The following is an 11,855-nucleotide window of genomic DNA, read 5'->3' as shown; positions in this document are numbered from 1 at the left end:
TTAATCATGAATATTATCATCTTCATTATTTTAAGTTTAGAGAAATACATGAAACTGTTTCATTAAAATTTCATTAAGTATTATATGAAACAATTTCATAACCATATATGAAACAACTTMATCAAAAAAAGTATTATATGAAACAATTTCATAAGATTAAACAATTTCATGAAAAAATTTCATAAGATTAAACAATGAAATCGATGAATGAGGGTGGTTTGCACGGCTTGTACAAATTAAGTGGTTTGCATTTGATCATTGCTATATATATGTATGTATATATCTGTTGGTTATTTAGAAATAAGTTATAAAATACATTAGCTTAAAACTACAAATTAATTGCTATATACAACTATTTTTAAATATGTTAATAGGTCATAGTTAGGGATGCTTAAAAACCCGACCAATCTAACCCAACCCGAAATAATTCAACCTGAAGCAACTCAATGTCTAATTGAGTTGTAGGGAAAATTGCACCAAAATGGAACCAACTTTTACCTAATTCCTATTTTGGGGAACCAACTTTCAAAATCGTCATTTTGGGGAACCAACTTGCACCTGATTCCTATTTTGGGGAACCAACTTTCAAAATCGTCATTTTGGGGAACCAACTTGCACCTGATTCCTATTTTGAGGAACCAACTTTCAAAATCGCCATTTTAGGGAACCAACTTGCACCCGATTCCTATTTTGGGGAACCAACTTGCAAAATAATTATAGAAAAATAACTAAAATTCGTTTTCTTTCCAAAAAATAATGCAATAAAATTTATTTTTCATTTCAAATCTCGTTTCTTTTTAATTCATATATCAAATTGGACATTTAAAAAAAAATCAAATTACTACAATAAAAATTGTTTTTTTACTAATGCAAAAAAATTAATTTAATAGAAAAAAATTAATTGATACAGATTGGTTAGATATAAAAATCTTGAATGTGATATTTAATATTTATTTTTTATTGCATCAATTAATTTTTTTCTATTAAACTGATTTTTTGCATTAGTAAAAATCAATTTTTATTGTGGTAATTTAGATTTTTTTCTTAAAATGTTCAATTTAATATCTGAATTAAAAAAACGAGATTTGAAATGAAAAATAGATTTTATTGCATTAATTTTTGGAAAAAAACGAATTTCAGTTATTTTTCTATAATTATTTTTCAAGTTGGTTCCTCAAAATAGGAATCAGGTGCAAGTTGGTTTCTCAAAATGACGATTTTGAAAGTTGGTTCCCCAAAATAGAAATTAGGTAAAAGTTGGTTCCCCAAAATGATGATTTTAAAAGTTGGTTCCCCAAAATAGGAATTAAGTGAAAGTTGGTTCCATTTTGGTGCAATTTTCCTTAAAATTTTCAAATCGTAGGTATTGGGTTGATATTGAAATACTATTATTTGAACCCAACCCAACCCGATATCCTTTTATTTATTGGATTTAATATGATTGTCGAATTTCTATTAATATATACATTAGACAATTACACTACCACGTATGCTATTCATATACACATATTTTCAATATATTCAAATCTCTATATAACTCATTCGTATATATCTTCAGTAAATGTGAATATATATATATGAAAATTCAGAAAATTAACTAAATGTGATATACGTAAGAAGTATGAATAAGTTGTATCAAATGGTGGATAACAAAAAAAGAAATTAAGAATAGAAAAATAACATATTCAAAGTTAGCAGAATATTTTAATGTATCAAAGTATCATTATTACGTTTGTATGAACTAAGTATTATGCATTTTCTTTTTCTACTCCTCCATTGGTTGTATAAATCGGAACTGTTTTGACACTTTCGTCTTAGACATCAAAACACAACAAGAACGAACCTTTACATATGGAGATGGCCATTTTCATGCAGTTATGTCTTCTTGTACTTGCTACAATCTCTCTTTCTCCAATTGTTGCTTATGGTTCTGATGGTGAAGTCACTGCTCTTCTTAAATGGAAAGAAAGCCTGCAACAGCAAAATAACATCTCCGTATTACCTTCATGGATGTCTTCTCTTCCAAACAGTACTCAAAACCGTTCTTCGACTCCAACGATGCAATCTACGTCTCCTTGCTATTGGTACGGTGTTTCTTGCAATTCTGATGGAAGCATAACGAGATTGAACCTCTCATCTTCAAGTTTAACAGGTACACTGAATACCTTCTCGTTTCCATCATTTCCCAACCTCACACATTTCGAACTAAGTTTCAACAACTTTTCTGGGGTCATCCCACCWGGGATCAGTAACCTGTCAAAACTGGTTTATCTTGATTTTAGCGGAAATCAGTTTTCCAGTATCATCCCTCCAGAAATTGGGCTCTTGGAGAATCTCGAGACACTTCACTTGTTTGATAACCAGTACTTGAATGGTTCAATYCCACACCAGATATGCCGTATGAAGTCTCTTTCTGGGCTTGCTTTGTATGGGAATACTCTTAGTGGTGAAATCCCTTTCTGTCTGGGYAACTTGACCAACCTTAGTTATCTATTTCTCAACGATAACGAACTCTTTGGTTCCATTCCTTATGAGTTAGGAAACCTCACAAATTTAACTGGGCTTCATTTGGAGAACAACCTGTTAACMGGGCCTATTCCAGACACTCTTGGAAAGCTTAACAAGTTGATCAKACTGAATCTGTTTARCAATCRGATAAACGGTTCTATTCCTCCAGAAATAGGTGTTTTGAGTTCACTTSAATTGCTAAACCTTTACAACAATAGTCTCACGGGTTCAATCCCGAATTCTCTGTGTCGTCTTCAATCCCTTATCTTTCTGCGTCTCTATTCCAACAATCTTTCTGGTCCCATTCCTGAAGATCTGGGAAACATGTCATCCCTWGTCAATCTGCAAATAAGTAACAATCAGCTCAATGGTTCCGTTCCGAAGTCAATTGGCAACCTTCTACAATTAGAGAGTTTCCATCTTAGAAATAACCAGTTTTCTGGTTCTCTTCCTGAAGAGTTAGGAAATCTCAAGTTGGTTGTAGTAGAACTTTCAGAAAACAGAWTTTCAGGTTCTTTACCTGATACAATATGTAATGGAGGGAGATTACAGTTGTTGCTTGCAAGTCGTAATAAGTTGACGGGAACAATGCCCAGGAGCTTGTTCAATTGTTCAACGCTAATTAGAGTACGATTAGATGGAAACCAGCTCACTGGAAATGTTTCAGAAATATTTGGTGTCTACCCTCACCTTCAGTTCATCAGTCTCGGTGACAATAAGGTKTATGGGGAACTTTCTGACAGTTGGAGCAAGTGCAAGAATCTAACATCATTGCATGTTGGAGGAAATAATATCAGTGGTAGCTTACCTCCATCACTTGGCAATTCTACTCAAATWGTTATGCTTAATCTTTCATTTAATCATCTGGTTGGAAAGATCCCAATGGAGTTCGGAAGGATGAATCGTTTGGCAACGCTGGTTTTGCGAGACAACCAGCTTTCGGGTGCCCTACCCCTAGAACTCGGATCACTTACGGAGCTCTCTCTCTTGGACGTGTCGAAGAATAATTTCGATGGGTCCATCCCTTACACTTTGGGGAAYTGTTTAAATCTCTTTCAGTTGTACTTGGGGGACAACAGATTTGTTCATGAAATTCCAATCCAATTAGGTCGATTGTTTCACTTGTCAGATCTTGATCTAAGCAACAATTCACTCACATCAACAATACCAACACAAATAGSAAGTTTGAGTAGTTTGGAGAAGCTAAATCTCTCTCACAATCAACTATCTGGCTCTATCCCAAAGTCCATGGAAGCAATGAACGCTTTGTGGAGCATTGACATATCCTACAATCGCTTGCAAGGTCCCATTCCTAATAGCAAAGGCTTTWTGAATATTTCGCTACAAGGCTTACAAGGGAACCAAGGTTTATGTGGTAACATTACSGGKTTACAACAATGCGACAATGATTTGATAGCGGAAGGGCGTAATACAAGAAAGGGCCGGAAACTTGCACTCATTGTTTCACTTCCTCTTCTCGGAGCACTTTTACTTGGTATATTCGTTGGAATGGTCATCTATTCTCATCGAAGRAAGAGRATGTCATCGAAAAACCAACGGGTAGAGGAGCATGACATGGAATTCTTTTCCATATGGGCTTTCAATGGAAAGGGAAAATATGATGAAATCCTAAAGGTGACACAAGAGTTCAATGAAGCATTTTGTATTGGAAAGGGGAGATGTGGAAGTGTGTACAAAGCAAAGTTGGCATCAAACGAGACCGTTGCTGTAAAGAAACTTCATTCATCAGCCGATATGGTTGATCGCGATAGTTTTCTAAACGAGGTGAAGGCGTTGACTGAAATAAGGCACCGGAACATTGTGAAGCTGTACGGGTATTGTTCACATAAAAGACACTCATTTTTAGTTTATGAGTACCTAGAAAGAGGTAATCTATTCGAAATCTTGAGAAACGAAGTTGCAAGAACATTGGATTGGACCAAGAGAGTGAATATAATCAAAGGTGTGGCTCATGCTTTATCATATATGCATCATGATTGCTCAACCCCTATAGTTCATCGAGACATATCAAGCAAAAAYATTCTCCTCGACTTAGACAACGAGGCTTGCATTTCAGACTTCGGYACATCCAAGATTTTGTATCCAAATTCATCGAACGAGAGTGCTCCTGCCGGAACATTTGGATACCTTGCACCAGGTTACAAATTCTTCCTTCTGTTTTTGGATACATATATATATATATATATATATATATATACTCAAGAACTTGCCACAAATACACTTCATTTTTTCTTTCAGAACTTGCTTATACGATGAAAGTGACTACAAAGTGTGACGTATATAGCTTCGGGGTACTTACGCTTGAAGTGATCAAAGGCGAGCATCCGGGTGATATCGTTACCTCTCTCTCATATGAGAAGATGAAGTTAAAAGACTTTGTGGATCATCGTCTTTCCTCACCTTTGCTAGAAATGAAGGAGGTGCTGATAGCCATTATCATGTTGGCAATAGCATGCTTGAATGCCAACCCTGAAAAGAGGCCTACRATGCATGATGTTTCCCAAAAGATTTCAACATATTGTAATTAATGCCTAACTGTAGAATATTTATGAGTATCAGRTGYAAGTGTTWYAACTTATGTAGTATTCTATCCATAAAGCTCTTTTCCCCCAAAGGTTTATGTGAATATTGTGGTTAAGATTTGACATTTATTYTGATTAATGTTACTTTTATAATGGTATTAATCATCAACAACAAAAGTTTTCGTTAAAATTATAACAAATAATTGTAGATTTAAATCCATCGTAACAATAAACGTTGTGTCACTACTACAACAAAATTGGGTTTATGGGATACCCTCAATCTTTAAGCGTTTCAGTAGATCGCTTTATARGACTTAATTTATAGGATCAAAGTATAAAGCGTCATATCTAAAGATATTGTAATAAGTTTATACGACGCTTTTGGGCGTCTTAACAAGTTTTTTAGGACATTTTTAATACAAAGTGTCGCATTAGCAACTTTATAGGACACTTTTGAGAAAGTGTCCTATAAACTCAATTGTTTATAGGACATTTGTTTTTATATGRCAGTTTTTTATATAGTGTCTTATAAAGTTGCTAATGAGACGATTTATATTAAAAGTGTCTTAAAAAACTTATTACGACATCAAAAAAYGTCATATAAACTTATTACAACGCCTTTAGATAGGACGCTTTATTTTTTTGGTTCTATAAACTAAGTCTTATAAATAGGTCTATTAATACCCTTAGAAATTGGGAGTGCCATATAAACCCGATTTTGTTATAGTGGGTGTGTCACCTTTCTTGCAAATTTACTATGYACACTCATTGGCGGACCCAGGAAATTTGCTGAGCGGGTTCACCATCTTGTGGGTTCATCTTTAAGATGGATCAAAAGCTCACAAAGTCATGGTTTGACCTTGTGGAAAAGTCAATGTGGTCCGACTTGAGAAAGAGTCAATTATGTCGATTTGAGAAATGAAATACATTTTTTTTCTTCAAATTGAATCCACCTTTCAAATAAAAAGAGACAAGACTACGTCTTAGGCGTGAGTCTAATATGTTTATAGTAGAATTTTATTCCATTAGATTAAGGGATTCTTTTGGTTTTTTTAACTGAGTCTGTAAATGTTTTCCAATAACATCAACAAGACAACAACTAGAGTCTAGGGTTTAAGCAAAGYAAAATTAAATAAGATATTACAAATTTACTTTTATAACTCTTTATATAATAAAATGTTAAAATGAAATATAGGTATAAGAATTAAATGTATGAAGTTTGGGCACATTTGTGACAGAGCAACTTATTCTAATGCCACACCAACTATAAAGCCAACTTACCATTATCACTTTCCATTTATATAAATTGCATTGTAAGGGTGGTTAGTTTTGACCAACCTTTACTACAAGAAAATTCCTAATTAATGATAGAAAAAAATTTGTTCACTAACAACATAAAATCGGTCACTAAGGCCATTTAGTGACCAAATTTTGGGTGATCATTTTTCGTCACCAGAAGTCCATCAYTAATTTGCATTAGTGACCAAATACGAAAATGGTCACTAATTAGTGACAAAACTAGAATGGTCARTGTGTTTGTGACGACTAATTTGGRCACTAAATATCGTCACTAAACCGGTTAAAGTCGTCACTAACTTCACAATTAGTGACCAAAGTTACTGACCACCACGGAGTAGGTTACTAGTTGGGTTCAAGAYAACGACTCAGTTAACATMYGTTAAACGTCCGTTAGTGACCAAATACGTGGCACTGATATTAATAGCGGTTAGTGATAAAAAAAAGTGGTCATTAAAGAAGAAACATATGAAAAAAATTATGACAAATTTCTATTATAATTGTTATTGCAATAAAACTAAAAGATATTAATTTCATTGGTATAATCATAAAAACAAAATCGTTGTGTTCTAAATGTCTTTCATGTATCTCTTCTTCAATGTTGTTGTTCCTAAGGATGATGATGGCGATTTGTCCATACCGCAACATTGTCTGATATATTMTAAAAAGTAACCTCTATTATTATCCATAAATATTTTGATTTTGATTTTAGCTCAAATGTAGTTAGGAAACATATCTAGAAACTGCCAATCTCGCATCACTAGTGCAAGCAATCACTCATTTGTTGGTGCATATCAATGTTGTTGCACCCAATCAACCCATATTGCGTCTGGAACTCGTACTCTGAAAAAACCAATTTAGAAGATCAAGATTCAAACTTAAAAACGTACCAAATTGTAATCCCTTTTCTATATTAATATAAAGATATACACGTTTATTCTGTATGCATTTCAGAAGTCCAGATTATAAGTTAATTTCTGATCTAGTGGTTCCAAATAACTCTAATTAACATCTTAAATCTTGAACTCGAAAAAATATAACAACCAAAGTACATAAAATTACAAGGCAATGCATCTTRCAAAGCAAAGCAAGTAAGGATACAAAAGAGCAACCTCTATTGTTAATTAATAGAAAACCTACTTGTATGTACAAAATAGTGAAGGAGGCCTCAATATCTCTTGTTATTGGATCTGGAGTGATCACAATAAAATTTCCATAACTAKTTGCGCTTGACAAGTCCTATTTCGACCCTCTAGTAATCGATSACGAACCCTTATAGAAGGACTATCAAGAACCAAGCCCCGTTATAAAGGCTCCTTTACCTATGGACTTACAGAAAGTTGTAGAAACAAAAATAAATTTAAAGCTATAAAAAACAATGAAAAAAAATATGAGTCTTAATAAATCTAAAAATGCAAAATACTAGAAAGAAAGAGCCAAAGAGGTACAAGATAACAYAAATACCATTTTTAGGAGCTCCTCCATTTTTACAAGAAAGGATCCCATCCAATTGTTGGTCATTTCTTGTTTGAGTGAAAATAATGGCCAAGGATTTTGCATGCCCAAATTATTCTCTTTTGTTTATAAGATTTCAACAACTTCTATWTGGGGAATGTACAAAAGAATCAGATCTACAAGAAGAGTAGCTCAGACATTGATATGTATGTTGTAGAGACTTACCCTACAATTACATAAGGATACGAAATCAATGAAATGGAAAAATATAATTTTTCTTGTTAAAATAGGAGTGCCTAACTTACCTTGATAAGTGGAGAGCTATCTGTTCCTCGACAAAGAACACTTGCAAGGTCAAACYGGATTCCATCCACATGATATTCGGTGACCCTTCATTTAGTGAAGACTATGAATTTCAAATCAAAACCAATACACTACATACATAGAATCATAACAAGTAATTTAAAATAACACAAAACAATATGAAATAACATAGAGAGAAATGAAATTGCACTTTGTACAAAGCAAACRAGGAGTCAGTTACAGGATCCATTTCCTCTATTGATGTATAAACTAAAAGATTTCCAGTAGCTTAAATCATCAGTATCAACTTCTGATGTTTCCAACAAACATTATCCCAAATCAAAATTTAAACTAAAGGATTTCAAGATCCATATGCAGATCTCGAATTCCAAACTCCCAAATACCATTTGTAAATAGAGATGGACAAGTTCTATATCACCATGATARAGTATTGATGCATAGTAGCAAGAACACTTGAATGTAATACACTTCACATTATGCTGCTAGAATTACGTTCAACATTCATATCAATAAGTTTACGATGTTACAGTAACTCAAATCATAGAAAACTCCCGATTCAGTAAGACCCTATCAGATAGTGTGTTGATAAGCACGTCATGCAAAATCAAATCTCAGTAAGCAAAGTAAAAACCAATTGCAAGAAATTTAGAGGAAAATCGAGAACATTTGCTTACCATATTATCAAGTGAATGTGAATCGGTCCGAAGGATTCTCCGTTTCTCGTTCATTAATTTCTCCCTTTCTTTCTCTCTCAGGGTGAAGGAAACCAAATAAATGACCTAGTGGGGGGTGGGTCAGAAAAAAAGGATCAGGGCGTTTTTAAAGAGGTTTTGGAATTAGCATTTTARCCCTTGAAATCTTGTTTATTAAACTTATGCCACGATTTAACTACTTAGTAACCACCTTTTTTGATCATTAATGTCGGATTTTCATGGATCATAAAATCCTTCAACACTTGTTTAATCATAAAGAATTGAATATGCGACAACGACGATTAATTGAATTGGTTAACGACTATGATTGTGAAATTCTTTATCATCCTGGAAAGGCCTGTGGTAGTTGATGCTCTTAGCTAGAAAGAAAGAAGTGGTACGATCAAAACAATTGCGTTGAGAACAAATTTCATTCCGGATCTTTATGATGAAATTTTAAGATGTCAAAATGAAGCTACCAGAGAAAAAAACTTCAAAGCCGAAAGAATTGGCAGAATAATATCGACCCTGACAAAGAATGACAAAGAATGACAAAAGAATTCTATGTTTTTAGAACATAATTTGGGTACCGAGTTTTGGGAATGCGAAAGATCTAATTTTGGATGAGAGTCACAAATCACGGTATTCAATTCATCCAGGTACTAATAAAATGTATAAAAATTTAAAACCATTTTATTGGTAGCCAGAATTGAAGAAAGATATCGCAAGATATGTAGAACGATGTTTGACGTGTCTGCAAGTAAAGATCGAGCATCAAAGACCATATGAGAATTTACAATCTTGGRAAATTCTTGTGTGGAAATGAGATCATATCACGATGGATTTTATCGTGAAACTATCGCGAACTCCAAAAGGGTATGATGCTAWATGGGTTATTGTAGACTGTTTAACTGAATCTGCACACTTTCTACCGATTAAAGAGAATTATCCATTAGAAATGTTGGCAAAGATTTATATCGAAGAGATTGTGACTCGACATGGTGTTCCATTACCAATCATCTCAGATAGGGACAGTAGGTTTACCTCAAAGTTTTGGGAGAGTTTTCAAAGAGCCATGAGATCTTAAATCAGATTAAGTACGAAGTATCATCCTCAAACCAATGGGCAGAGTGAAAGAACAATCCAAACTCTCGAAGATATGTTGAGAGCTTGTATTATTGACTTCAGGTGATCTTGGGAAAATCATCTGCCTTCAATTGAAATCGCTTACAATAATAGTTATCACTATAGCATCCAAGTGGCACCTTATGAGATTTTGTATGACCGAAAGTGCAGGACGCCGTTGTGTTGGAATGAAGTAAGGGAAAGGCAGTTAATCGGTCCAGAAATTGTACAGATAACTTCTGAAAAGATTGAGCAGAAACGTGAACTTATTAAAACAGCACAGGATCAACAGAAAAGTTATGCCGAAGGCGCCATAAACCGATTGAATTTTGGTAGGAGATTTTGTGATGTTAACRGTTTCTCCCTAGAAGGGTATTCTTCGATTTGGAAAAAGAGGTAAACTCAGTCCGAGGTATATTGGGTCGTTTATAATTTGTAAGCGGGTCGGTTTGGTTACATATCAGTTAGAATTACTAGAGGAACTCAACTCAATTCATAACACTTTTCATGTTTCTAACTTATGAAAATGTTTAGCCGATCCGAACTTGGTAATACCATTACCTGAGGTGAAAGTGGATAACAAGTTAAATTTTATGGAAACTCCTGAAGCTGTCACTGACTAGAAAACAAAAGTTTTAAGGAAAAAAGAAATTAGTCTTGTGAAGGTTTAGTGGCATTTTCGTAAGGGTTCAGAAGCTACCTAGGAATTGGAATCTGGAATGAAAGCATAATATTTGTGGTTATTTGACTGATTGAATTCCGGGATGAAATTTTTTTGAGGGGTGGATAATATGATAATCGGGTTCTGATTATATAATCGGGTTCTGATTATATAATTTGGGGTGGTTTTTGAAAGTTTTGGTAAGTAAATCATTTTAAAATATTTATGTTTTGTGATTACCTATTTAATTACTTATTATATTTCCACCGTCTATGATTATATATATATATATATATTACTTGAGCAGTTGAGCCTGTGTGTGTGAATTGTGGATTATAGAATATTGAACCTCCACCGCCTGAGTTTTGATGATATATAAAAGTGAGAAGATAAGAGTTATCTTGTCTACCTATTATGTTTTGAGGAAAAAGAGAAAGAAAGCTTGTTGTATGTGTTTCTTGTGTGAAATACTACGTGAAGTTGTTGGAAAAAAAAGCTGATTATGTGATATTATTTGAAGTTGTTGCCCTGTGATTCATCTTCGAATACGTGCATAAGGTGAGTTTATGTCATGAAATTTATTTATTTGATGTTTACAATATTGAACYGCATGGTTCATATGTGGAAAAAAATTGATAAACAGTTCTTGMAAGCTATTTGAGTTTGATGGTGAATATGTATAGAGCTTTAAGGTTCTTATATGAGTCTCTGTTTTGAAACGGTTTTGGTTGCCAGTTTGGTAAAAAAAAGGTGGTTTTGGGTCATGAGTATATCATGATGTGTTTTAATAAGGGTGACACATCAAGGAGTTGCGTACATTGGTAATAAGGGTGATATAATTAGGAGATGCGTACATTTGTAACAAGGGTGACATAATCAGGAGTTGTGTACATTGGTAATAAGGGTGTCATAATCTATTTTATGGAAATGATGATCTTTTGATCATGGGTTTTGTATCACATTCTTGTGAGGTGATGATCTTAGGTTATCATATCTATGTGATATGAGGATTTGGGTTGTTACATCCTATGGATGTGATGAAAAGAAGTGTTTGAGGACCAAAGGGGCTCTGGTTGGTCTTCGTGTGGAACAAGAGGACCTTTGGTTGTATGTGGGACTTTGGTTTTCAAAACATTCAATTCATCTTGAACCAAAGGATCTATATGTACTATGCAGAGGCTCTGTGTTTGGAAATGTAATGACAAATCTAAGCTCTRTWTYCGAGCTCTGTATCTAAAACTTGTTGARCTT

General features: G+C 33.9%; 2 protein-coding genes across 2 annotated transcripts; both read left to right on the top strand.

Moving 5' to 3' along the window:
- The first annotated feature begins 1,857 nt into the window (after positions 1-1,857).
- Positions 1,858-3,515, top strand: LOC112510860 (MDIS1-interacting receptor like kinase 2-like). Its single transcript, XM_025116209.1, has 2 exons — positions 1,858-3,307; positions 3,385-3,515. The coding sequence occupies exons 1-2, from the start codon at positions 1,858-1,860 to the stop codon at positions 3,513-3,515; spliced, it is 1,581 nt and encodes a 526-aa protein (XP_024971977.1).
- Positions 3,516-3,687: 172 nt separating this feature from the next.
- Positions 3,688-5,057, top strand: LOC112510859 (MDIS1-interacting receptor like kinase 2-like). Its single transcript, XM_025116208.1, has 2 exons — positions 3,688-4,666; positions 4,768-5,057. The coding sequence occupies exons 1-2, from the start codon at positions 3,757-3,759 to the stop codon at positions 5,055-5,057; spliced, it is 1,200 nt and encodes a 399-aa protein (XP_024971976.1). The 5' UTR covers positions 3,688-3,756.
- Positions 5,058-11,855: the final 6,798 nt, after the last annotated feature.

The sequence above is a fragment of the Cynara cardunculus genome (genome assembly GCF_001531365.2).
Source record: "Cynara cardunculus var. scolymus isolate 2C chromosome LG 4, CcrdV1, whole genome shotgun sequence".
Taxonomy (NCBI): domain Eukaryota; kingdom Viridiplantae; phylum Streptophyta; class Magnoliopsida; order Asterales; family Asteraceae; genus Cynara; species Cynara cardunculus.
Note: the sequence above shows the minus strand (reverse complement) of the source record. Positions and strands in the feature narration are given on the sequence as shown.